Source organism: Rhinatrema bivittatum, chromosome 7 (assembly GCF_901001135.1).
Source record: "Rhinatrema bivittatum chromosome 7, aRhiBiv1.1, whole genome shotgun sequence".
NCBI lineage: Eukaryota > Metazoa > Chordata > Amphibia > Gymnophiona > Rhinatrematidae > Rhinatrema > Rhinatrema bivittatum.
Genome location: NC_042621.1, coordinates 310,389,816 through 310,417,376, shown reverse-complemented (window position 1 = coordinate 310,417,376; position 27,561 = coordinate 310,389,816). Strand labels below are relative to the sequence as shown.

Below are 27,561 nucleotides of genomic sequence, written 5' to 3'. Positions count from 1 at the left end.
GGTGGAAAGCACACAGTCAGGAGTTGGCAGTAGAGGAGAAGAGCACAGATAGGAGTGATTTGTCTGAGAGGAGTGCATGAGGAGGGATAGAGAGTGATAAGAGAGGAGAGGTAGTGAGGAGCTGCAGAGTGAAGGCTCCTGTAGACGAGTAAGAGGAGCTTAAACTGTCTGAGGGAACAGATAGGGAGCCAATGCAATGATTTCAGAAAAGAAGTTATAGGGTACAGTGAGTCTGGTGAAAGTCAAGTTGCACAGCTGAATCTTGGATAGACCAGGGGTAGCCAGCCCCCTGCTGGAGCACCCAAGCAATGAATATGCATGAGATATATATTTGCATACAACAGAGGCAGTGCAAGCAAACATATCTCAAGCAAAGTCATGGTGGATACCCCGAGAATCCAGCTAGTTAGCACACTCCCTGGTATAGAGCGTAATGGAGAGAACATCAGAACCTGCCATACTGGGTCAGAGCAAGGGTCCATCAAGCCCAGCATCCTGTTTCCAACAGTGGCCAATCCAGGCCATAAGAACCTGGCAAGTACCCAAAAACTAAGTCTATTCCATGTAACCATTGCTAATGGCAGTGGCTATTCTTTAAGTGAACTTAATAGCAGGTAATGGACTTCTCCTCCAAGAACTTATCCAATCCTTTTTTAAACACAGCTATACTAACTGCACTAACCACATCCTCTGGCAACAAATTCCAGAGTTTAATTGCGCGTTGAGTGGAAAAGAATTTTCTCCGATTAGAGTGCCCCATAGTCCTTCTATTATCCGAAAGAGTAAATAACCGATTCACATTTACCCGTTCTAGACCTCTCATGATGTTAAACACCTCTATCATAGCCCCCCTCAGCCGTCTCTTCTCCAGACTGAAAAGTCCTAAGCTCTTTAGTCTTTTCTCATAGGGGAGCTGTTCCATTCCCCTTATCATTTTGGTAGCCTTTCCCTGTACCTTCTCCATCGCAATTATATCTTTTTTGAGATGCGGTGACCAGAATTGTACACAGTATTCAAGGTGCGGTCTCACCATGGAGCGATACAGAGGCATTATGTCATTTTCCGTTTTATTCACCATTCCCTTCCTAATAATTCCCAACATTCTGTTTGCTTTTTTGACTGCCGCAGCACACTGAGCCGACGATTTTAATGTATTATCCACTATGACGCCTAGATCTCTTTCTTGGGTTGTAGCACCTAATATGGAACCTAACATTGTGTAACTATAGCATGGGTTATTTTTCCCTATATGCAACACCTTGCACTTATCCACATTAAATTTCATCTGCCATTTGGATGCCCAATTTTCCAGCCTTACAAGGTCTTCCTGCAATTTATCACAATCTGCTTGTGATTTAACTACTCTGAACAATTTTGTATCATCTGCAAATTTGATAACCTCACTCGTCGTATTTCTTTCCAAATCATTTATAAATATATTGAAAAGTAAGGGTCCCTGAGGCACTCCACTGTCCACTCCCTTCCACTGAGAAAATTGCCCATTTAATCCTACTCTCTGTTTCCTGTCTTTTAGCCAGTTTGTAACCAACGAAAGGACATCGCCAACTATCCCATGACTTTTTACTTTTCCTAGAAGCCTCTCATGAGGAACTTTGTCAAACGCCTTCTGAAAATCCAAGTACACTACATCTACAGGTTCACCTTTATCCACATGTTTATTAACTCCTTCAAAAAAGTGAAGCAGATTTGTGAGGCAAGACTTGCCCTGGGTAAAGCCATGCTGACTGTGTTCCATTAAACCATGTCTTTCTATATGTTCTGTGATTTTGATCTTTAGAACACTTTCCACTATTTTTCCTGGCACTGAAGTCAGGCTAACCGGTCTGTAGTTTCCTGGATCGCCCCTGGAGCCCTTTTTAAATATTGGGGTTACATTTGCTATCCTCCAGTCTTCAGGTACAATGGATGATTTTAAATGATAGGTAACAAATTTTTACTAATAGGTCTGAAATTTCATTTTTCAGTTCCATCAGAACCCTTGGGTGTATACCATCCAGTCCGGGTGATTTACTACTCTTCAGTTTGTCAATCAGGTCTACCACATCTTCTAGGTTCACCGTGATTTGGTTCAGTCCATCTGAATCATTACCCATGAAAACGTTCTCCAGTTCGGATACCTCCCCAACATCCTCTTCAGTAAACACCGAAGCAAAGAAATCATTTAATCTTTCCGTGATGGCCTTATCTTCTCTAAGTGCCCCTTTAACCTCTCGATCATCTAACGGTCCAACTGAATCCCTCACAGGCTGCTTCGGACCCTGCACCCTTTTATTTCGTTATACTTTAAACATTCATATTCCATATTTTGTTTACTTTAGGTTACAAATTAAAACAGTAAAAAAAAAAAGTAAACATCTCCATCACTTCTCTCACCTCTCCTAACCTCTTCCTCTCTCCTTCACCTCCGAGCTGAAACGAGGAGCAACCACGCACCTTTCCCATCCACAGAACTTTAGTGGAGGTGCTCTTCTCTCAGCTTTTTCCCATGCTCCTGTTGTCAGGACAACAGCCAAGCAAGGAAGGTGTGTACTCCACTCTATGCTATTTATAACAAGCGTGCAATGCATCCCCAGCCTCCGCACGCCTCCAGAAAAATTTGTGCACTTAGTCTGGGCACAACAGGGATTGAATAAGTACACATTTGGAACTTGTTGTGTCAACTGGCAAGGCTTCAACCTTGGCTTCTGTCCATTCACGCATTTCCCAAAATTTCATAATTCAATCATCTTAAAAATTATTTATCCAAAGCAGAGTATATCTCAGCTCATGTTTAGATCTGAAATAGCTGAACAGCACTTAGACCAGTGATTCTCCACCTTTTTTGTGTTTGGCATACCCAGAACAGGGTTCACCTTAACGTGGCACACTATCGGCTTCAAAGTCAATATAGTGGAGAAGAGAGACACCGCACTCAAGGTAGTCCTAACGACAGTATAGAAAAGATTTAAATAAATAAATAGTCCTGTCCTCCAAAAACCATTCCAGTGCTTTGCTCAGAGCTTCCTACACAAATTTTCAAAGGAGTAAGTCCCCCAATACGGTCATGCGTTTCGCCCAAAGGCTGCACCAGAAGGAAGATCAAAGGCACAATTCTTCAGCTCCAGTGAGCTCAAACATTTCAAACTCAAAGGTAGCTCTTGTAAGGAACGCTATTTGTGAATGATTATTGCAGGAACCATCACCTTCACATCATTTTCTCTTCTCTTCCCTATCTTCCCACCCCCAATCCTCACAAAATCATCACCTTCTCTTCCCTCTCCCACCCTTCAGCATAGTTACCTTTCTCTACTGCCTGGCATCATCACCACCTTCTCTTCCCTTTCTCTACTGCCTGGCATCATCACCACCTTCGCTTCCCTCTATCTCGCTGGCATCATGATCACCTTCTCGCTCCCTCTCCCACCCTTCAGCATTATTACCTTCTCTTCCTCGCACCTGGCATCATCACTTTCTATTCCTTCTACATCCACCCCAGAAATCATCACTTTTCCTCTCCCCTTGTCTCCCTCAACCTCTGGGCATCATGTTCCCAACCCTTTCTCTACTGCCTGGCATCATCACCACCTTCCCTTCCCCTTCTCTCGCTGGCATCATGATCACCTTCTCGCTCCCTCCCCCCCTTGCTGGCAGCATGATCACCTTCTCATCCCTCTCACACACCTCCCCTCACCTCTATCTAGCCCCTGGTATCATCATCACCTTTTCTGCTATCTCCGACCCCCCCCCCCCCCCCCCGGCCTCATCTGCCCTTCCCTCTCTCCCCCTGGGACATTCAGTTGTACTTTTTCTCCTATGTTCTGAACCGGCAGAGGCTGCGAGCACTGCTTATTACCAGCATTTAGTAGCATGGGAATTATATAGTGTTTGGGTACTTGCCAGGTACTTGTGGCATGGACTGGCCACTGTTGAAAACAGGATGCTGGGCTTGATGAACTCTCGGTCTGAGCCAGCTTGGCTACTTCTTATGTCACTTACTGATGCTTCCTCCTCCACCATCGTCCTGCAGCAGTTGGGACTAAGAGTCCCCCTGCAGATTCAGTTGCCAGCAGAGGGGCAAACATCAGCAACAGGTAAGTGCTGCTCGCCAGCCCTCCCCCCTGGTGCCGGAAGGAAAAGCAAATGAAGTCTGCAGCTGTGCCTCAGATCCGTTTCGGGCTCTTTTCACTGCACGCTGGCTGGGAAAGGACAACTTAGAAGTGCTTGTCTTTTTTTTTTTTTAAGTAACTTAGGATGCAGTCTTGGGGAACGGAAGTAAAAATCACAAAAAATATAGCAAAACTCCTACGTTGCCACAATCCTCATCCTCTTAGTACAGACATTTCAAAACTTGATGAATTATTTCGAGGCTTTTAATCTGTCCAATATAATTAAAGGTAGTCCTAGTACTCTCACAGCAGCGACCTCAGCCATAGAGGCTTGGTACAGATAGAAATTCCGCCTCGCTGTAATTGCACAAACTAACAAGAAAGACTGAATGCGCAGAAGCTTGACCTGCACACTAGATCTATCCTGCGCTTTTTCCATTAAAGTGGGGCAGGGGACTTGCACCATCAAAAGAAATGCCTGAACCATGCACGGTCTCTGCACGAGGACCTCTCACCCATAGCGAGGCTTGGGATACACGCCCCACTCTTCACAACCTCGGAGCGCGGCACTGCCTCCCACCAAAAGCGAGGCTTGGAACGCACGCCCTGCCTTTTAACATCAGCCTTAGAGGCGATAGGCCTCCCGCCCATAGCGAGGCTTGGAACGCACGCCCTGCCTTTTAACATCAGCCTTAGAGGCGATAGGCCTCCCGCCCATAGCGAGGCTTGGAACGCACGCCCTGCCTTTTAACATCAGCCTTAGAGGCGATAGGCCTCCCGCCCATAGCGAGGCTTGGAACGCACGCCCTGCCTTTTAACATCAGCCTTAGAGGCGATAGGCCTCCCGCCCATAGCGAGGCTTGGAACGCACGCCCACCTCTTTAGACTCTGCCTGTCACTGTCTCTCACCCATGGCAAGCCCTGAAACGCACGCCCCGCCCCTCGTGACACGCACCGAAAGCCTCGAATCAGGTGCCCTCTCAGGGGGGCGGGTCAGCAGCCCCGGGGTCCGCCCCTATAGTAACGAGCACTTCCGGAGCGGGTCCGCCTGGAAATGAGTTCCGGCGCAGCCTCCATTCATTTTTTCGCCCGCGGGAGCCGAGGCCGGCATGTCGGGCCCTGTCAGCAGCCGCTGCTCCTGGCGCGCTGTTCCGGGCCTGGCTGCAGCCCTGCGGGTAGCCCGGCAAGAGAGGAGCGCGGGGGAGAGCTCGGAGCCGCGGGCAGGGTGAGTGTGGGATCCCGGTGAGGAGCGAAGTCCCTGCCCCGCCTCCCGTTCAGCTGGGAGCAGCACCGGCGCTGTCCCGTCCCCCCCCCTGTTCCGCAGGCGTCGCTGAGAGCTCCGGAGTTTCTGCGCCGCGGCTTCCTAATGCAGCCTCCAGCGGGACCGGACAGCAGCGCGTGCAGCTTTGGCTTGCTCCAGGTGACCTTAGGTGGCGGATCTGAGACTACTGGACCGGGGACGGCTGAGGCTTCATCAGTGCAGGGCTGTGTCGTGTCCAGGTCCAGTGGTTCACAGGATGCACCTCTGTTATGCCTTGTCCATGGCCCTTGAAAGGGCCTCCTTGAGTAAGACAGGAACGTATTCGTCCCTCTGGCACATATGTGGGGGTGTGGAGTGAAGCCTGCGGGACGGGAATGCCTCTGTAGTAGAAATCTCAGTCTTTCTTCAGGAGGGCTTAGATAAAGAACTGGATCTTGATTCGAGTCTGAAGAGTTATTTGGCGGTTGTTGCCTGCTACTGGTGTCTTCGCACTAGATGCAACCCCTGTTGCTTTTCCTATTCTATACTACATTGTATCTTTTGAACTGTTATAACCTGCTTTGAGCTGTCTCGTTGAAAAGCATGAAAAAATGCCAATGATGTATTTTTACCCCATCAGTGAGAAGTTTATAACCTTGGAACGTGTTTCAGAAGGTGGAGATGAGCCCCCATGTTTCCTGTATCTGCAGTGTGACCCTCGGGGGAAGGAGGAAATACTCAGTCTGACAGTGATTAGTCAGGCAAGGAACATGGAGATCTATGCCAAGGAGGAGGAATATGTGGGCACAAGCAGGGGAGAAGTCTACCTCGCTGCAAGTGACAGGTGGGTCTTGGGACACATTTTTATTTCTATTTTTACTTTTCTATCTTACCTTTCTAAACGAAATTGCTTAATAACGCTGTAATGCAGATCATAATGCAATAAATATTTATTTATTTAAGGTTTTTATATACCGGCCTTCGAGAACGCAGTCCCATCATGCTGGTTCACATAAAACAAGGGTGCATCGTAAACATAAACTAAAACAATGGTGCGGAAAAAAGGCAGTTACATATAACAGGGTGATTAGAACTTGGCAGAGAAAGAAGAGAAAAGACAGGTTATTAATTCAAACATGTGAACAATAGTGGAGATGGTTAATCATGGTGTATGTGAGGGTAAGGATGGGCGTGGATGAGATAGATCAGTTTGAGTCCAGGAATGCTTGTGTGAATATCCATGTCTTTAGTCTTTCTTTGAAGGTTGAGATGCATGTTTCCAGTCTGAGGTTTGAGGGGATGGAGTTCCATAACGGTGGAATGGCTGTAGAGAATGCCCGATCTCTTAGTGTGATGTGTCTGGTAAATTTGGGCGGTGGTACCTGTAGCGATCCTTTGTATGCATCTCTTGTTGGTCTTGATGAATTATGTAGTTGGAGAGGGAGAGGGATTTGTAGGTCGATGGGAGCCAATAGGTGGATATTTTTGTATGTGGTAAGGATGGCCTTGTATATTATTCTAAAGTGTATAGGTAACCAATGGAGGTTCTTTAAGATGGGGGTAATGTGATCCCTTCTCCTGGAATTTGTCAGTATTCGTGCAGCTGCATTTTGTACCATCTGAAGCGGTTTGGTGTAAGAAGCGGGAAGACCAAGTAGGATGGTGTTACAATAGTCTAATTTTGAAAAAATGATTGCTTGCAGGATGGTTCTGAAATCTTGGGCATGGAAAAGCGGTCTAATTCTTTTCAGCACCTGTAGTTGGTAGAAACAGTCTTTGGTTGTTTTGTTGATAGTGGCTTTGAAATTCAGGCGATTGTCAATTAGGACTCCTAGGTCTCTCACTTGTGTGATTGTTGGTGTGTTTTGTTGTGTCGAGGTGATGGTGCTGTTCTCAGAGGTGATGAGCAGGAGTTCAGTTTTGCCGGAATTTAGTACCAGGTTTAGGCTGGTGAGGAGGAGTTTAATTTTTTGAAGGCATGTGTTCCAGTAAGTCAGCGTTTTTGCAAGGGAATCCTTAATGGGGATCAGGACCTGGATATCATCAGCGTACAGGAAATGTTTGAGGTTGAGGTCGGTGAGAAGTTGGCATAACGGTATGAGGTAAATATTAAATAAAGTAGGAGACAGGGAAGAGCCCTGTGGGACTCCTACTGATGAAGGGTGTTGTGAGGATTCTTTGTTCTGTAGCTTGACCTTATATCTTCTGTTATAAATATAAATACATAATACAATTCAGTCATAATATAGTCATAATATGCTAAAATATTTATATCTATAAAGCATTACTAGTAATTAAAAACCTTAAAATCCAGCCAGCTCTGGTTTGTCCCCATCCATAAAAAATACAGTCTAAAATGTCAAACCAAATTCATACGTATCGTATTTAAACAAGCCAACCTGCCCAAACCAGCACAGGATGAAATGCGCCTCTCCTAACGAGAAATGCTCCTAATTTTGGCAGCAGTTGTGGGACCGATTGTGTGCCACTTCCCCTTCCCTTGTGCTTCCTGCGTAGTCAGACAGCAGCTTATGAGCACTTCAGATGACAGCAGTGCAGAAACAATCCAATCCAGCAGACATAAAGCGCCACACCGCCTCCCGGGTGCGCCTCTCTGTCATTGCGATGACAAGCCAGGCTTGTCATATTAGGGCTGCACAGTCTCTCCTAGCTTCTTGCTTATGTCAGCACTGTGAGGAAGCCCAGGGAGAGTTGACTTCCCCAGACTCTGCTAAGCCCAGCTCCTCCCATTCAGAGGATGGGTCAGCCATATCCTTAACCAGAAGTGTCCTGATCAGAGTAACCCCAGGACTGGGTCATCCATGGGAGAGGGAAATTTAGCGGCACCTCCTGGGCTAGGCAAGGACCCGGCCACCTCGTGGCTGGAATTCTTTCAAGGCCTTTAAGCCTTCAAACAGGCGCAGTCTGCTATCTTGCTTGCCCCTGTCTGGAATGAACCTCATCCAGTAAGCCCTCCCTCTCCCAGTCCTATCGGGAGACCTTGAGGCATTTCTTGACTCACCAAGGGGTGTCCCTGGCAGGGAGCCAGGCGGCACAGACGAAGAAAAGGATCCAGATTCCTTGGAAGATGGGGAAATCCCCCCCCCCCCCACCTGGTTTAGAACCGTATCAGAGAAATCCACAAACACAATAGGGGAGCAAGGAACTGCACTCCAAATATTCAATCCAACCAGTGGAATGCAAATCTCCAGTACCCTGGCTACCAGAAGATAAGTGAAAGCAGATACAGTGCCCCCTTGCCTATGAGGGGTCGATCCAGGGGTTCCCAATGCTTTCGCCCCTACAGAAACTTGACATTTCAGAGGTCTCTGTCCTTTCGGAGTCGGGGCGCCAAGAGAGGGTCAGGCTTGGGTTCAGGTTCGTCCTGAAACCCCCCCCCCCAATGAAGTTTTGTTGCCCCACCCTCAGAATGAGGAGATAGGTGGTCGGCTGTCCCTTTTCTACCAATGGTGGGTCAAGATCACTTCAGACAAATGGATACTGGAGGTCATACGAGAAAGATATACGCTAGAATTTTGCAGCACTCCTTGGGACATATTCATGATATCTCCTCACCACTCCGAGCACAAACAGGCAGTGGAGACTTCCCTGTTAAGGCTCCTCAGGATGTGGGCTATAATCCCAGGACCTGCACCCCAGGAAAATACAGGGTGTTATTCCATCTATTTCGTCATACCAAAGAAGGAAGTTTCCTTTTGCCCTATCCTGGACCTCAAGATGTCAACTGACATCTATGATTGATTCATTTCCGCATGGAAACCCCACATTCCGTGATAATGACCGTTCAATCAGGAGAGTTCTTAACCTCCCTGGACCTATCCAAGGCCTACCTACATATTCCAATCTGGCAAGAACATAGTTCCCTATGCTTTGCAGTACTGTGTTGCCATTATCACTTCTGGGCCCCCATTTTCCAAGATTATGGTGGTTGTAGAGGTACCATTGAGAAAAGAGGGAATCCTGGCACACCCGTACTTGGACAACTGGTTGATCCGAGTAAGGTCCGTGGAAGAGTCTCCGGGTGACCAACAGGGTGATCTCCTTGCTTCAGGAACTTGGTTCGTAAACCTGGACAAAAGCAGTCTCGAACCCTCCCAGTCCTTGGAATATCTGGGAGGCCATTTCGACACCAAGCAGGGCAAGGTCTTCCTCCCAACCATGCGGATAAGGAAGTTGATGTCCCAAGTTCGTCTGAACGTGATGCGCCTGACAGTGGGAGAGCTATCTTCAAGCCCTCGGTTTGATGGTGGGAACCCTGGAAGTAGTGCTGTCGGTGAGGGCACACATGCAACCACTTCAACTCTCCCTGCTGTCATGTTGGAACCCACTATCTCAAGACGATTCGATTTGCCTCCACTTACCAACGGAAATATGCTCTCGGCTCCAGTGGTGGCTTCAGGAATCTCATCCAGGCAGGCGTGTACCCCTTTTCCCTCCAAACTGGCTGGTCCTCATGACAGACATGAGCCTCCTGTGCTAGGGAGCTCACTGTCAGGGACTGATGGCCCAAGGGCATTGGACTAAGGAAGAAGCCCTCTGGAACATAAACTGCCTGGAATCCCGGGCAGTCAGATTGACCGGTCTACAATTCAGCCACATACTCAGGGTCAAGTGGTCCGCGTAATGTCGGACAATGCAGCAATGGTAGCCTACATCAACCGCCACGGTGGAACCAAAAGCCACAAGTGCCACAGAGAGAGATCTCTTTCTAGAATGGGTGGAAATACATCTACAGATCTCAGCCTCCCCATCGCAGGAAAAGACAACGTCAGAGCAGACTTTCTAAGCAGGGAGTCTGGATCCAGGGGAGTGGGATTTGTTGGCCAAAGTTTTTCAGCTGGTAGTAGATCACTGGGGCCTCCCGTCCATTGGCCTGCTTGGTCGCATCTCACAATGCGAAGGTTCCCCTATTCTTCAGTCTCAGAAGAAATCAGTTGACCTGGGGATCGATGCTCTCGTTCAGACCTGGCCAGAAGAGGAGCTGCTCTGCACCTTCCCTCCGTGGCCCCTCCTGAGCAGGGTCATTTGCAGAATTGAGCGCCTCAGGGAATCAGACCTACTAGTAGCTCTAGATTGGCCCAGGCATCCGTGGTATGCAGATATGTGGAGACCTTCTACAGCAGGGACCGGTCTTTCACGAGGATCCAACTCTTTTTTTCCTTCTTACGGTCTGGCCCTTGAGGGCTCGCCTGATGAAGCAAGGCTATTCAACGGCAGCAATTGCCACCTTCCTCCATGCAAAGAAGTTCTCTACGCCCCTAGCGTATGTGCGGGTCTGGAGAGTGTTTGAGGCCTGGTGCAAGGAACATGGTGTTTCCCCCTCAGTCAAAATCCCACTAATTCTGGAATTTTTTTGCAGGACAGCTTGAATAAAGATTTGACCCTTAACTCTTTAAAGGTTCAGGTAGCGGCGCTCTCCTGTTTCAGGGGCAAAGTGAATGGAACCCACCAGTCGGCTCATCCGGTCCGTTTTTCTGAAAGGAATGAAGCTCCTCCGGGCACCCCCTACAGTGATCGGTTCTCTTGGGAAATCTTAATCTAGTATTGGATTTTTTGGCAGGACCCTTCTTTCGGCTGCTGCGCAGTCTTTCCTTGCGTTTATTAACCCTGAAAACGGTGTTCCTGGTGGCTACATGCTCGGCACATCACATCTCTGAACTACAGGCATTGTGTCAGGAACCGTTCGTCCGGATGACTCCAGGAGCGTTACAGCTTCATACCCTTCCATCCTTCTTGCCCAAGGTAGTCTCGGAGTTTTCATTTGAATCGGTCCATTTCGTTGCCATCCCTAGATAAGCACAAGGACGTAGAAGAATACGGCCGCCACCGCCATTTGAATGTGAGTAGGCTTTTGGTGCGGTATCTGGAAGCTTCAGAACTGGTCCAAAAGACGGACAACCTGTTTGTCCTTCACTGTAGAAGGAAGTAGGGTGAACCAGCTTCATGGGCTACCTTAGCTCGCTGGATCATTTAGGTGGTCATGGGAGCCTTGTGGAAACAGGAAAGCCATTACCTTCTCAGATTAAAGCTCCTTCCACTAGGGCTCAGGCGGTCTCATGGGTGGAAGCTAAACTGCTGTCTCGCATCGATATCTGCCGAGCGGCGATTTGGTCCTCGCTCACACCTTCTCCAGGTTCTATCACCTGGACATTTGGGCCCAAGAGGCTTCAGCCTTTGCAAGGGTGGTGTTAACCGGAGAAAAGGCAGCCTCCCACCCTGATTGGCAGTAGCTTTTGTACATCCCATTGGTTCTGAGTCCATCTGGCTACACACAAGGAAATGGAGAAATTACTTACCTGATAATTTGGTTTTCCTTAGTGTAGACAGATGGACTCAGCATCTCGCCCACGGCTGCCCAGGAATGTTGGAATGGATATAGATTACGGGTAGGCAGTCATCCAGTCCCTAGATCAGGGCATCTATAATCTTGCTGGGATTCAGTGTTTGGTTGAGTTACAGTTAAGGTTATCCGTTTTTAATCAAGTTGTCTTCGATAGTAAGTCCACAATGGCTTCTTGAGGAGAATACTGAATGGCTAAGGTCACTTGCAGGGGTGAATCTAGGGTGACAGCTTTGAACCCTGACTCCATCTCCATCTGCCGGCAGGGGAGCACATAACCTATTGGTCCTGAGTCCATCTGTCTACCCTAAGGAAAACAAAATTATCAGCTAAGTAATTTCTCCAATTAAGTTGTTGTTGGAAAAGCCATAAAAATCTGGAATAAGTGTGAGCAGCAGGCTTAGTAATTCTGGCGCGCTGGGCACAATACTGTGGGGATGAGGGTCTGCCCGGAGCTGTGCATGAAGCAGTAAGTACGTCACTGCAACACTGCTCATTGCTAAATCCACAATAGGAGCTCTGCTGCAACCCCTAACGTCTGTCCTCTCTTTATTTACAGCGGGAATGGCACAGTTACTTTCTACAGGAAGTTTCTGAAGATGGAGTCTCCTACACCAGCCTGCAAAGTGAAGGTACAGAGTCTTATTACTGTGCCAGATGACCTCAGCATCCACCTGCACAGGCACTAAGTCCTACGCTGCAGCAGCCCTGAATTCCCGTCCTGAGACACACACACACCCCCCCGCCTACCTCCCCGAATGCAACTGTGCTATTGTACCTGAAACTCTGCCCTGTGTACTGAGACTCTGCTAATGCCCCACTCTCCTGCCCTGACGCACCCCCTGCTAGTCCAGGAGTGAGATCTTCACGCAGAGCTGGGTCAGTGCCCCAGTACCAGGGCACCTCATTCCTGCCCTGCGGCACTCCCCTGCTAGTCCAGGAGTGAGATCTTCACGCAGAGCTGGGTCAGTGCCCCGGTACCAGGGCACCTCATTCCTGCCCTGCGGCACTCCCCTGCTAGTCCAGGAGTGAGATCTTCACGCAGAGCTGGGTCAGTGCCCCGGTGCCAGGGCACCTCATTCCTGCCCTGCGGCACTCCCCTGCTAGTCCAGGAGTGAGATCTTCACGCAGAGCTGGGTCAGTGCCCCGGTGCCAGGGCACCTCATTCCTGCCCTGCGGCACTCCCCTGCTAGTCCAGGAGTGAGATCTTCACGCAGAGCTGGGTCAGTGCCCCGGTACCAGGGCACCTCATTCCTGCCCTGCGGCACTCCCCTGCTAGTCCAGGAGTGAGATCTTCACGCAGAGCTGGGTCAGTGCCCCGGTACCAGGGCACCTCATTCCTGCCCTGCGGCACTCCCCTGCTAGTCCAGGAGTGAGATCTTCACGCAGAGCTGGGTCAGTGCCCCGGTGCCAGGGCACCTCATTCCTGCCCTGCGGCACTCCCCTGCTAGTCCAGGAGTGAGATCTTCACGCAGAGCTGGGTCAGTGCCCCGGTGCCAGGGCACCTCATTCCTGCCCTGCGGCACTCCCCTGCTAGTCCAGGAGTGAGATCTTCACGCAGAGCTGGGTCAGTGCCCCGGTGCCAGGGCACCTCATTCCTGCCCTGCGGCACTCCCCTGCTAGTCCAGTACTGAGATCTTCACGCAGAGCTGGGTCAGTGCCCCGGTACCAGGGCACCTCATTCCTGCCCTGCGGCACTCCCCTGCTAGTCCAGGAGTGAGATCTTCACGCAGAGCTGGCTCAGTGCCCCGGTGCCAGGGCACCTCATTCCTGCCCTGCGGCACTCCCCTGCTAGTCCAGGAGTGAGATCTTCACGCAGAGCTGGGTCAGTGCCCCGGTGCCAGGGCACCTCATTCCTGCCCTGCGGCACTCCCCTGCTAGTCCAGGAGTGAGATCTTCACGCAGAGCTGGGTCAGTGCCCCGGTGCCAGGGCACCTCATTCCTGCCCTGCGGCACTCCCCTGCTAGTCCAGGAGTGAGATCTTCACGCAGAGCTGGGTCAGTGCCCCGGTGCCAGGGCACCTCATTCCTGCCCTGCGGCACTCCCCTGCTAGTCCAGGAGTGAGATCTTCACGCAGAGCTGGGTCAGTGCCCCGGTACCAGAGCACCTCATTCCTGCCCTGCGGCACTCCCCTGCTAGTCCAGGAGTGAGATCTTCACGCAGAGCTGGGTCAGTGCCCCGGTGCCAGGGCACCTCATTCCTGCCCTGCGGCACTCCCCTGCTAGTCCAGGAGTGAGATCTTCACGCAGAGCTGGGTCAGTGCCCCGGTGCCAGGGCACCTCATTCCTGCCCTGCGGCACTCCCCTGCTAGTCCAGGAGTGAGATCTTCACGCAGAGCTGGGTCAGTGCCCCGGTGCCAGGGCACCTCATTCCTGCCCTGCGGCACTCCCCTGCTAGTCCAGGAGTGAGATCTTCACGCAGAGCTGGGTCAGTGCCCCGGTACCAGAGCACCTCATTCCTGCCCTGCGGCACTCCCCTGCTAGTCCAGGAGTGAGATCTTCACGCAGAGCTCGCTCAGTGCCCCGGTACCAGGGCACCTCATTCCTGCCCTGCGGCACTCCCCTGCTAGTCCAGGAGTGAGATCTTCACGCAGAGCTGGGTCAGTGCCCCGGTGCCAGGGCACCTCATTCCTGCCCTGCGGCACTCCCCTGCTAGTCCAGTACTGAGATCTTCACGCAGAGCTGGGTCAGTGCCCCGGTGCCAGGGCACCTCATTCCTGCCCTGCGGCACTCCCCTGCTAGTCCAGGAGTGAGATCTTCACGCAGAGCTGGGTCAGTGCCCCGGTGCCAGGGCACCTCATTCCTGCCCTGCGGCACTCCCCTGCTAGTCCAGGAGTGAGATCTTCACGCAGAGCTGGGTCAGTGCCCCGGTACCAGGGCACCTCATTCCTGCCCTGCGGCACTCCCCTGCTAGTCCAGGAGTGAGATCTTCACGCAGAGCTGGCTCAGTGCCCCTGTACCAGGGCACCTCATTCCTGCCCTGCGGCACTCCCCTGCTAGTCCAGGAGTGAGATCTTCACGCAGAGCTGGGTCAGTGCCCCGGTGCCAGGGCACCTCATTCCTGCCCTGCGGCACTGCCCTGCTAGTCCAGGAGTGAGATCTTCACGCAGAGCTGGGTCAGTGCCCCGGTGCCAGGGCACCTCATTCCTGCCCTGCGGCACTCCCCTGCTAGTCCAGGAGTGAGATCTTCACGCAGAGCTGGGTCAGTGCCCCGGTACCAGGGCACCTCATTCCTGCCCTGCGGCACTCCCCTGCTAGTCCAGGAGTGAGATCGTCACGCAGAGCTGGGTCAGTGCCCCGGTGCCAGGGCACCTCATTCCTGCCCTGCGGCACTCCCCTGCTAGTCCAGGAGTGAGATCTTCACGCAGAGCTCGCTCAGTGCCCCGGTGCCAGGGCACCTCATTCCTGCCCTGCGGCACTCCCCTGCTAGTCCAGGAGTGAGATCGTCACGCAGAGCTGGGTCAGTGCCCCGGTACCAGGGCACCTCATTCCTGCCCTGCGGCACTCCCCTGCTAGTCCAGGAGTGAGATCTTCACGCAGAGCTCGCTCAGTGCCCCGGTGCCAGGGCACCTCATTCCTGCCCTGCGGCACTCCCCTGCTAGTCCAGGAGTGAGATCTTCACGCAGAGCTCGCTCAGTGCCCCGGTGCCAGGGCACCTCATTCCTGCCCTGCGGCACTCCCCTGCTAGTCCAGGAGTGAGATCTTCACGCAGAGCTCGCTCAGTGCCCCGGTGCCAGGGCACCTCATTCCTGCCCTGCGGCACTGCCCTGCTAGTCCAGGAGTGAGATCTTCACGCAGAGCTGGGTCAGTGCCCCGGTGCCAGGGCACCTCATTCCTGCCCTGCGGCACTCCCCTGCTAGTCCAGGAGTGAGATCTTCACGCAGAGCTGGGTCAGAGCCCCGGTGCCAGGGCACCTCATTCCTGCCCTGCGGCACTCCCCTGCTAGTCCAGGAGTGAGATCTTCACGCAGAGCTGGGTCAGTGCCCCGGTGCCAGGGCACCTCATTCCTGCCCTGCGGCACTCCCCTGCTAGTCCAGGAGTGAGATCTTCACGCAGAGCTGGGTCAGAGCCCCGGTGCCAGGGCACCTCATTCCTGCCCTGCGGCACTCCCCTGCTAGTCCAGGAGTGAGATCTTCACGCAGAGCTGGGTCAGTGCCCCGGTGCCAGGGCACCTCATTCCTGCCCTGCGGCACTCCCCTGCTAGTCCAGGAGTGAGATCTTCACGCAGAGCTGGGTCAGTGCCCCGGTACCAGGGCACCTCATTCCTGCCCTGCGGCACTGCCCTGCTAGTCCAGGAGTGAGATCTTCACGCAGAGCTGGGTCAGTGCCCCGGTGCCAGGGCACCTCATTCCTGCCCTGCGGCACTCCCCTGCTAGTCCAGGAGTGAGATCTTCACACAGAGCTGGGTCAGTGCCCCGGTACCAGGGCACCTCATTCCTGCCCTGCGGCACTCCCCTGCTAGTCCAGGAGTGAGATCTTCACGCAGAGCTGGGTCAGTGCCCCGGTGCCAGGGCACCTCATTCCTGCCCTGCGGCACTCCCCTGCTAGTCCAGGAGTGAGATCTTCACGCAGAGCTGGGTCAGTGCCCCGGTACCAGGGCACCTCATTCCTGCCCTGCGGCACTCCCCTGCTAGTCCAGGAGTGAGATCTTCACGCAGAGCTGGGTCAGTGCCCCGGTGCCAGGGCACCTCATTCCTGCCCTGCGGCACTCCCCTGCTAGTCCAGGAGTGAGATCTTCACGCAGAGCTGGGTCAGTGCCCCGGTGCCAGGGCACCTCATTCCTGCCCTGCGGCACTCCCCTGCTAGTCCAGGAGTGAGATCTTCACGCAGAGCTGGGTCAGTGCCCCGGTGCCAGGGCACCTCATTCCTGCCCTGCGGCACTCCCCTGCTAGTCCAGGAGTGAGATCTTCACGCAGAGCTGGGTCAGTGCCCCGGTACCAGAGCACCTCATTCCTGCCCTGCGGCACTCCCCTGCTAGTCCAGGAGTGAGATCTTCACGCAGAGCTGGGTCAGTGCCCCGGTGCCAGGGCACCTCATTCCTGCCCTGCGGCACTCCCCTGCTAGTCCAGGAGTGAGATCTTCACGCAGAGCTGGGTCAGTGCCCCGGTACCAGGGCACCTCATTCCTGCCCTGCGGCACTGCCCTGCTAGTCCAGGAGTGAGATCTTCAGGCAGAGCCGGGTCAGTGCCCCGGTACCAGGGCACCTCATTCCTGCCCTGCGGCACTCCCCTGCTAGTCCAGGAGTGAGATCTTCACGCAGAGCTCGCTCAGTGCCCCGGTACCAGGGCACCTCATTCCTGCCCTGCGGCACTCCCCTGCTAGTCCAGGAGTGAGATCTTCACGCAGAGCTGGGTCAGTGCCCCGGTGCCAGGGCACCTCATTCCTGCCCTGCGGCACTCCCCTGCTAGTCCAGTACTGAGATCTTCACGCAGAGCTGGGTCAGTGCCCCGGTGCCAGGGCACCTCATTCCTGCCCTGCGGCACTCCCCTGCTAGTCCAGGAGTGAGATCTTCACGCAGAGCTGGGTCAGTGCCCCGGTGCCAGGGCACCTCATTCCTGCCCTGCGGCACTCCCCTGCTAGTCCAGGAGTGAGATCTTCACGCAGAGCTGGGTCAGTGCCCCGGTACCAGGGCACCTCATTCCTGCCCTGCGGCACTCCCCTGCTAGTCCAGGAGTGAGATCTTCACGCAGAGCTGGCTCAGTGCCCCGGTACCAGGGCACCTCATTCCTGCCCTGCGGCACTCCCCTGCTAGTCCAGGAGTGAGATCTTCACGCAGAGCTGGGTCAGTGCCCCGGTACCAGGGCACCTCATTCCTGCCCTGCGGCACTCCCCTGCTAGTCCAGGAGTGAGATCTTCAGGCAGAGCTGGGTCAGTGCCCCGGTACCAGGGCACCTCATTCCTGCCCTGCGGCACTCCCCTGCTAGTCCAGGAGTGAGATCTTCACGCAGAGCTGGGTCAGTGCCCCGGTGCCAGGGCACCTCATTCCTGCCCTGCGGCACTGCCCTGCTAGTCCAGGAGTGAGATCTTCACGCAGAGCTGGGTCAGTGCCCCGGTGCCAGGGCACCTCATTCCTGCCCTGCGGCACTCCCCTGCTAGTCCAGGAGTGAGATCTTCACGCAGAGCTGGGTCAGTGCCCCGGTACCAGGGCACCTCATTCCTGCCCTGCGGCACTCCCCTGCTAGTCCAGTACTGAGATCTTCACGCAGAGCTGGGTCAGTGCCCCGGTACCAGGGCACCTCATTCCTGCCCTGCGGCACTCCCCTGCTAGTCCAGGAGTGAGATCTTCACGCAGAGCTGGGTCAGTGCCCCGGTACCAGGGCACCTCATTCCTGCCCTGCGGCACTCCCCTGCTAGTCCAGGAGTGAGATCGTCACGCAGAGCTGGGTCAGTGCCCCGGTACCAGGGCACCTCATTCCTGCCCTGCGGCACTCCCCTGCTAGTCCAGGAGTGAGATCTTCACGCAGAGCTCGCTCAGTGCCCCGGTGCCAGGGCACCTCATTCCTGCCCTGCGGCACTCCCCTGCTAGTCCAGGAGTGAGATCTTCACGCAGAGCTCGCTCAGTGCCCCGGTGCCAGGGCACCGCATTCCTGCCCTGCGGCACTCCCCTGCTAGTCCAGGAGTGAGATCTTCACGCAGAGCTCGCTCAGTGCCCCGGTGCCAGGGCACCTCATTCCTGCCCTGCGGCACTGCCCTGCTAGTCCAGGAGTGAGATCTTCACGCAGAGCTGGGTCAGTGCCCCGGTGCCAGGGCACCTCATTCCTGCCCTGCGGCACTCCCCTGCTAGTCCAGGAGTGAGATCTTCACGCAGAGCTGGGTCAGTGCCCCGGTACCAGGGCACCTCATTCCTGCCCTGCGGCACTGCCCTGCTAGTCCAGGAGTGAGATCTTCACGCAGAGCTGGGTCAGTGCCCCGGTACCAGGGCACCTCATTCCTGCCCTGCGGCACTCCCCTGCTAGTCCAGTACTGAGATCTTCACGCAGAGCTGGGTCAGAGCCCCGGTGCCAGGTCACCTCATTCCTGCCCTGCGGCACTCCCCTGCTAGTCCAGGAGTGAGATCTTCACGCAGAGCTGGGTCAGTGCCCCGGTACCAGGGCACCTCATTCCTGCCCTGCGGCACTCCCCTGCTAGTCCAGGAGTGAGATCTTCACGCAGAGCTGGGTCAGTGCCCCGGTACCAGGGCACCTCATTCCTGCCCTGCGGCACTCCCCTGCTAGTCCAGGAGTGAGATCTTCACGCAGAGCTGGGTCAGAGCCCCGGTGCCAGGTCACCTCATTCCTGCCCTGCGGCACTCCCCTGCTAGTCCAGGAGTGAGATCTTCACGCAGAGCTGGGTCAGTGCCCCGGTGCCAGGGCACCTCATTCCTGCCCTGCGGCACTCCCCTGCTAGTCCAGGAGTGAGATCGTCACGCAGAGCTGGGTCAGTGCCCCGGTACCAGGGCACCTCATTCCTGCCCTGCGGCACTCCCCTGCTAGTCCAGGAGTGAGATCTTCACGCAGAGCTGGGTCAGTGCCCCGGTGCCAGGGCACCTCATTCCTGCCCTGCGGCACTCCCCTGCTAGTCCAGGAGTGAGATCTTCACGCAGAGCTGGGTCAGTGCCCCGGTACCAGGGCACCTCATTCCTGCCCTGCGGCACTGCCCTGCTAGTCCAGGAGTGAGATCTTCACGCAGAGCTGGGTCAGTGCCCCGGTGCCAGGGCACCTCATTCCTGCCCTGCGGCACTCCCCTGCTAGTCCAGGAGTGAGATCTTCACGCAGAGCTGGGTCAGTGCCCCGGTACCAGGGCACCTCATTCCTGCCCTGCGGCACTGCCCTGCTAGTCCAGGAGTGAGATCTTCACACAGAGCTCGCTTAGTGCCCCGGTGCCAGGGCACCTCATTCCTGCCCTGCGGCACTCCCCTGCTAGTCCAGTAGTGAGATCTTCACGCAGAGCTCGGTCAGTGCCCCGGTACCAGGGCACCTCATTCCTGCCCTGCGGCACTCCCCTGCTAGTCCAGTACTGAGATCTTCACACAGAGCTGGGTCAGTGCCCCGGTACCAGGGCACCTCATTCCTGCCCTGCGGCACTGTCTCAGAGATTCCTGGCTAACAGTACTTAACATGAAGTCCTGCATTGTCCATGCTGCAGTTCTTCTGTGGATAATGACGTCAGATCCAGGGAGTGATAGGCTTTATACCGCAGTGCCCGTCCCCGGAGCTATTTTACTCCCAGGATTCGTAGGTTCTGTGCCCATCTCCTGAGCCCTCCTGTCCTAGACAAGAAAAGCTCTAAATCCCTGCAGCCATCCCATCCTGGCAGTGCCGGGCCCTGTACCCTTGCACCCATCCCCTGACCCCTCAGACTTAGAGGAGACGGGCTCTGCCCTTCCTCTGATCTCTTCCAGGCTCCTAGAGCTTGCTCTGAGTTCCAGCCCAGAATAAAATTGATGTGAAAGTCCACCCTGCTTTTCTCTCCAAAGGTCACTGTAGTGCTTACTGTTTCCTTTTGCAATAGCTGCTGTCACATGGGGGAAAGGAGAGGCTTCTCCTGAGGAATATTACAGTCGAGCTGACAGCCAGTACTGTCCAGTGTCCAAGAAGCTTTCCTCCTCTGGGAACCAGCATTGACCTGGGGCGAGTGCAAACCATGATGGACTGCATGGGGTGCAAATTATCTCCTGGAGCCCAGCAGCTCCTGAGCATGGTCCAGCATCAGCAGAAGGTGAGTCACCGGCTCCTGCTTCCTCTGCTGTGTTGTAAGGGTGGAGAGGGGAGCAGGAGGATATAAGCAAGTTTGCTTACTGTAAACGATGTTTCCCTAGATAGCAGGATGAATTAGCCATGCTGTCATGGGATCCGTCAATCAGGTCCGGGAGGCAGAGCTTGTCAAAGCAGAGTACAGAGCTTTGCTTTCTGCGGCTGCGCGTGTGTTCTAAATGAACCATTCTATTTTTACCGATTGTAATAAAATATATATAGAAGAACGAGGCTAGTTTCATATTACTGGTGCATGCCTCCACGGCCTTGCATCCTTCTTATGATATAATCATCAACTTGCCTCCTTCCTCCTTTTGTTCTTTTTATTTGTTTTATAAATAATTTTAATGTGATATTAATCAAAAAAATTTTTTTTAAAAAACAATTGTAATCTCCACTGTGCATGAAACAGGATAATCTAACTTGTATTTTTTTGAGTACTTCAATTACGTTATCCCTTTGCTTGTGGAAGATTATGTCTTAATCTCCGTTTTGTCTGTACACCTTTCGGAGCTTATGCGCCAGAGAGAGAGACGGACAGCCGGAACAAATAAGCTATGAATTTTGGATCAACCATGGAATAGACAACAGGAACGGACATACTCCCCTGACGAAGAAAGAACGAAACGCAGCTGTGTCGGGAGATAAGTCTCTAACAGTTTTTATTTGGATATTGGCAGTCTAACATATAAGATCATGGCGTTCACAAAACCCTTTTGGGTGATTTAAAGGAAAGGCGTATAGACAAAACGGAGATTAAGACATAATCTTCCACAAGCAAAGGGATAACGTAATTGAAGTACTCAAAAAAATACAAGTTAGATTATCCTGTTTCATGCACAGTGGAGATTACAATTGTTTTTTAAAAAAAAAATTTTTGATTAATATCACATTAAAATTATTTAGAAAACAAATAAAAAGAACAAAAGGAGGAAGGAGGCAAGTTGATGATTATATCATAAGAAGGATGCAAGGCCGTGGAGGCATGCACCAGTAATATGAAACTAGCCTCGTTCTTCTATATATATTTTATTACAATCGGTAAAAATAGAATGGTTCATTTAGAACTTTTTTTGTAGATGAGAGCACGGGATTTTGGGAAGATGTACGTGATCTTTGACAGTGTGGCAGTCACCGTGTACTGGAGGATAGAGATTGCAGTATTGCTTGCCCTATCTTCGCATCAGTGGCTGCTTGTTGATCAAGGCAGTAGTGAGATGTGAAGGTATGAAGCGATGACCATGTAGCTGCCTTGCAAATGTCTATGGGTTGCACATTCTTCAAGTGTGCCAAGGAGGCTGCTACTGCTCTGACTTGGTGAGCTTTAGGAGTAGAATGTAATTGTAAATTCTTTTTATCATAGCAGAACTTGATGCATTGCGCTATCCAGCTGGAGATGGTGCGTTTAGCCACTGGTAATCCAGGTGCCTTCGGGTCAAAGGAAACAAAGAGTTCAGAAACACGGGAGTCCGAGTTTGTTCTTTCTTTGTAGTGTGTTAAAGCTCTTTTACAATCTAGTGTGTGCAGTAGTTTCTCCCTATCATTTGCATGAGGTGTAGGGAAAAAAGTTGGTAATTCCATTGTCTGAGATGGAATGGGGTAACCACTTTTGGTAGGAAGGATGGGTGAGTTCGGAGAACTACCTTCTGGTGATGAAATTGCAAGTATGGAGGATAATGGACCAAAGCCTGTAACTCACTACCTCTTTGTGCTGATGTTACTGCAACCAGGAATACCACCTTCCATGTGAGGTATTTAATGTGCGCTGAGTCCATGGAGTCAAATGGGAAGAGCATGAGCTGTTCCAAGATTATGTTGAGGTTCCACGGAACTGGAGGTTTGGAAACCTGAGGACGAATGTGCGTTAACCCCTTCATGAAATGAGTCATTAATGGGTGATTGGATATAGGAATATCATTGATTGGTCTATGATAGGCGCCTATGGCGCTGAGGTGAACTCTGATGGAAGATGTTGCTAGACCAGCTACATATAGTGTATGAAGATAATCAATGAGCAACTCTGGTGAGCAGTCCAATGGTGGTATACCTTTGGAAGTGCACCAGTAGAGTAACGTTTCCATTTATAGCTATAATTTTTCCTGGTTGAGAGTTTCCTTGATTCTAACAAAATGAGTTGTGCTGAAGTGGAAACTCCTTGTTCTGTCATAAGGAGCCTTTCAATCTCCACGCTGTCAAGTGTAGAGATGAGTGTAGTGGGTGTTGAAGTGTCCCTTGATTTTGACAGAGAAGATCTTGTTGATTCGGTAGTGGAATTGGATCTATGATGGATAGTCGGAGGAAACTGTAGCACGGTTGTCTCAGCCAAGCCGGGACTATGAGTATCAGTTGAGCTTTGTCCACTATACACTTCTGAATTGTTCTTGTTGTGAGAGGTATGGGGGGAAAGGCATATAGAAGGCCTGTCGTCCACGGAATGAGGAAGGCATCTTGAGCAATCCTGAATTGGCTTGGTCTTATCGAGCAGAATTTGGGAACCTGAGCATTGATCTCTGTTGCAAAGAGATCTATCGAAGGTGTCCCCCACTGCAGAAATATGTCTTGGGCTATTTCTGTATTGAGTGCCCATTCGTGAGGTTGAAAGATGCGACTTAGTCTGTCCGCTCTTGTTTACAACTCCCGGTAGGTAAGTTGCTTGTAGATGTATGCAATTTTTGTGAGCGTGTTCGAATATTTGCAGGGTTTCCTTGCAAAGGGACCATGAACCGGACCCTCCTTGTTTGTTGATGTAAAACATCGCTACTTGGTTGTCCGTGTAGATCATGACCCTGCGTCCCTTCAGGTGGTCTTGGAATACTCGTAATGCATTGCGAATTGCTCTGACTTCCAATAAATTTATTTGCAGATTCTGTTCTGAGATTGTCCATAACCCTTGTGTTTCGTAAATCTCGAGGTGTGCACCCCAGCCCTTGTGAGACTCATCTGTGGTTAGGACTGCGTTGTGAGGAGGGGGGCTGAACAATGCTCCTTTGGACATGGTGGAGTCTAGGAGCCACCATCTTATATCTTTTTTCATTTCGGCAGTCAAGGATACCTTCTGCGTCAATGGTTGTGAATGCTGTTTCCATTGGCGTTTTAGACCCCATTGTAGGCGCCTCATGTGTAGCCTGGTGTTGGGAACTGTGAAATTCGCCACCGCCATGTGGCCCAGGACTACCAAGACTTGTCTCGCTGATGGTCTCTGAGTATGGTTCAAGGTACATAGAAGGTGACGGAAGCGTGATGTTCTGTCGTTTGGGAGGTATGCTCTGTTGCACGTAGTGTCCAGGCATGCTCCTATGAACTGTAACGGTTGTGTTGGTTGTAGGTGTGATTTCTGAAAATTGATCACCAATCCTAGTTCTTGTACACAGTGTATCATCCGATGGAGGTGATCCAGTAAGATGTTTGGAGTTGGTCCGAGTATGAGCCAATCGTCCAGATATGGAAAGATGGTTATACCTTGTTTCCTGAGATGAGCCACCACCACTATCATGCATTTGGTGAATACCCTGGGTGCAGCCAATAGTCCAAAGGGGAGAACGTTGTACTGGTAGTGTTGATGTCCGTAGCGAAAACATAGGTAACGCCACGAGGATGGATGGATGGATTGGAATGTGTGCATAAGCATCCTTCAGGTCGATGGAGCACATCCAATCCTTGGTTTGAATGAGAGGAAGAATTGACTTCAACGACACCATTTTGAATTTCTCTTTGGTGAATTTGTTCAATTCTCTTAGGTTTAGTATGGGGCGAAGGCCCCCCGATTTCTTGGGTATGAGGAAGTACGGGGAATAAAATGCTGCTGAATTGGAGTGTGGGTGAATTTGTCGAATTGCTTGTTTGCGAAGCAAAGCAACTTCTTCCCCCAGTTGTGGGTGGGAATTTTGAATCTTGAGTGTGGAAAGATGAGGCAATATGGGTTTTGTGACAAATTGGAGCTGGTAACCGTGATGTGCTATCTCCAAAACCCATTGATCTGATGTTATTCTTTCCCAGGCTTTCAGGCAAGAACGAATTCTGCCTGGAGGAGCTTGATGCTGTGGTGGCGGCTGAGTAACTAAAAAGATGAAGTCTCTTTTGCTGCGGTAGTCGGTTGTTGTGCCTGCTGCCTCTGGTTACGTGATTTACCTCTACGTTGGTTTGACGTATTATGTTGTGGAGCAGGACGCTGGTAGGAAGGGTATGGTTGGTTACGAAAGGATTGATAAGATCTATAGGGTCTTCTGGCATATGATTGCCTACGAGTAGATCCCATATAACGACGTGTGGTCGAATAAGTAGGATGTGATGTTAATGATTGTACTGCTAGAGTTTCTTCTTTCAATTTATTTACTGCATCCTGGAATCTTTCTCCGAACAGGTTATCTCCTGTACATGGGAGGTTTGTTAGTTTCTCGTGCAAGTCTTTGCGTATGGAACTTGAACGTAACCATGCTAGTCTGCGAGCTGCAATGGCTGGTGCTGATGCCCTGGATGATGTTTCATGTGCTTCATAGATTGCCCTCAAAAGGTGTCTAACACTCTTCCATGTCATGAAGAGGCTGAGGTATCTGATCCGTCATTGAGGAATGTATACCCTTCATAGCTTGCATGCACTCATATAGGTATTGTACCATATAGAATTGATGTTGCATAATTTGTGCAGTCAACATCGAGTTATGGTATATTTTTCTGCCAAACTCATCTAAATATTTGTTGTCTTTCCCTGGTGGGTAAGAGGAATGTGACTTTGTTTTCTTGAATCTTTGCATCGCCGACTCTACTACAATTGAAGCATGAGGTAATTGTGGTTGAGTGTACAGTGATGCTTTCCTCATACGGAATTTTATGTCTGTTTTCCTGGAAACGGCTGGAATTGCATAAGGTGCATCCCAGGACTTTTGTAAGACTAAATGCAGGATCTCTTGTGGTGGAAGAGATGTTGGTTCCCCTGGAGTATCAAAAATCTTTAGAAGACCAAGGGTTTCTGCTCTAGGGTCTGCTTCTTTTTGGACCTCTAGATGCAGTACTGTACCCAATTTTTCTAGGAATTTTGGGTATGTAAGGTCTTCCGGAGGGGAGTACGGTTCCTGAGGTTGTTCTGCGGATCCGACTGAAATCCCATAGATGATGATGGGGATGTTTGTATTGAAGGAGAATCAAAAGATGTATCCTGTGTACGAGTTGGAGAGGCTGGTTGGCTTATTATGGGAGATGTCGGCAGTTCTACCGACGGCTCTCTATTAAGCTGTGTTTTTTGTGTTCTGGAGAACTGTCATCCGCAATATTAGTCATTTTGAATGATGACTGAAGCGTTTCATAAAAACCTGCTAAAGACTGAGACAATTGATAAAATGCCTCTCTTGTATGAGGGGCCATTGTCCTACGATTATCTTGTTCTTGTGAGATACCTGCTTTAAGGTGCATTGAGTTATTTTGAGGTGACGTATTAGGTACCCTTCTGTCTCTTTGTATTTTATTGACTGATATGTTCCTCTAATCTTCTGAATCTGTAGAAGTGTTAGAGGAAACAACCTGTATTATCTCTTTTCAAGACTGTTTTGGCAGGTAGTTTGAGATGATTTGGAAGTCGAAGGACTTATTTCCCATGTAGCACTCCTCTTTGCCAATTTTTTATGGTGAGAGTGTCATAAGTGCCTATGATAATCATTAGACGACGAGTCTGTGTGATGTATACGTAATGCAAGGTCTGTGGTATCAGCTCCCGAAGAAGAGCTTTGTGAAGGATGACGTTGTCGTTTCAACTCTCTTTCCAAAACCTGAGATGAGTAATTATGCCTTTTATGTGCGGATTTAGATTTATGCACGGATTTATGTTCATGCGCAGATGTAGATGTATGCACAGATGTGTGTGCTGATGTAGATTTATGCGCGGATGTGGATTCATGCGCATATCTTTCTGATCCTGTGCGCATAAGGGATATCTGCGCCGATGTCTTCGGCGCTGTGCGCATAGATTTCACTGGAGTCGGCACCATACGTGCAGATTTCAACGGCACCGTGCGCGTATTAGAGCTGCGCTGTGGTTTCTTCTGCGCCGATTCGGTCAGGTTGTGCGCTGATACTTTTTTATGCGCAAACGGCGCCGGCGCCGAGATTTCTGGAATCCATTGGCCTTCATCGTTTTGCGCTTTCCTTACCTCCAAGAGTGGAGGATTGAGGATCCGACGACAAAGTTCTTTTTTTGATGGAGCCGATGAAGTTATTGGGCCTCCGATGGATCTCTTGAGGCGAAACGTTCCTGAAGTCTATAGGCCCTTTGTTTTAGTGCTCTAGGTGACATCTTAGAGCAAAAATCACAATCTTCCCGATTGTGATCCGGTCCTAGGCATCTGTAACATCGGTCGTGTCTGTCCGTGACCGACATTACTTTACCACAAGTACAGGGTTTAAACCCCGATTTTGACTTTTTTTTTTTTTTTTTTTAACACTGAGGAGAGAACAGCTCCGCGTGCGATCCTGCTCGCGGAAAAAACAGACTGAGGAGATTCCGTTACTTTCCTGCGCGGGAACACGCGCAGCCGCAGAGAGCAAAGCTCTGTTCTCTGCTTTGACAAGCTCCGCCTCTCGGGCCTGATTGACAGATCCCATGACAGCATGGCTAATTCAGCCCTGCTATCGACGAGAAATAATAGCTTCCCTATGTATTGATTGATTTTAGTTGTTTTATTTTGATGTAGCTGAAGGGAAGTTACGTTCAAGGACAGGAGGTGTTTCTCTGTCCCCAGAGGGTTCACAGCCTGTACGTGACAGAAGATGAAGTGACTTGCCCAAAGTTACAAGGAGAGGCAGCAGGATTTGAACTCTGACTTCCCTGGTTCTCACCCTACTCCTCTAACCACTAAGGTTAACAGAATAGATTGCTTTTGTTTGCCATCAGTGCTCATCAGACGTATGTCAGGGACAGAATCCGGGTCTGCATTAAGCTCTGGCATTGTTATATAGATGAGTAAGAGGAGCTGGTAGAGGTACCAATGTGATGCACAAGAGATCTGTGTGCTGAGTAAGAACATAAGATTCCATCAACCCCAGTATTCAACAATGGCCAATCCAAGTAACTAGATCCAGTGCTACCAACACACTGCTCGATACAGTAAGGCCGCGGTAAAAACAGTGCCGCAGT

General features: G+C 51.3%; 2 protein-coding genes across 6 annotated transcripts in view; one reads left to right on the top strand and one right to left on the bottom strand.

Moving 5' to 3' along the window:
* Nucleotides 1-4,739, bottom strand: part of LOC115096055 — an 85,302-nt gene extending 80,563 nt beyond the window's left edge. For 2 of the 5 annotated variants that reach the window (XM_029610576.1, XM_029610577.1), the window contains exon 1: nucleotides 4,622-4,739. In XM_029610576.1, coding sequence (XP_029466436.1) covers nucleotides 4,622-4,625 — 4 coding nt within the window. In that variant the 5' untranslated portion in view covers nucleotides 4,626-4,739. The other 3 variants (XM_029610581.1, XM_029610578.1, XM_029610580.1) reach the window with 3 other exon arrangements.
* Nucleotides 4,740-5,165: 426 nt separating this feature from the next.
* PIGZ (phosphatidylinositol glycan anchor biosynthesis class Z) overlaps nucleotides 5,166-27,561 on the top strand; it is a 54,983-nt gene continuing 32,587 nt past the window's right edge. The window contains exons 1-4 of the mRNA XM_029610575.1: nucleotides 5,166-5,331; nucleotides 5,987-6,190; nucleotides 12,267-12,339; nucleotides 20,197-20,403. Of these exons, the coding sequence (XP_029466435.1) occupies nucleotides 5,216-5,331; nucleotides 5,987-6,190; nucleotides 12,267-12,339; nucleotides 20,197-20,403 (600 nt within the window). The 5' untranslated portion in view covers nucleotides 5,166-5,215. The remainder of the gene's footprint in view (nucleotides 5,332-5,986; nucleotides 6,191-12,266; nucleotides 12,340-20,196; nucleotides 20,404-27,561) is intronic.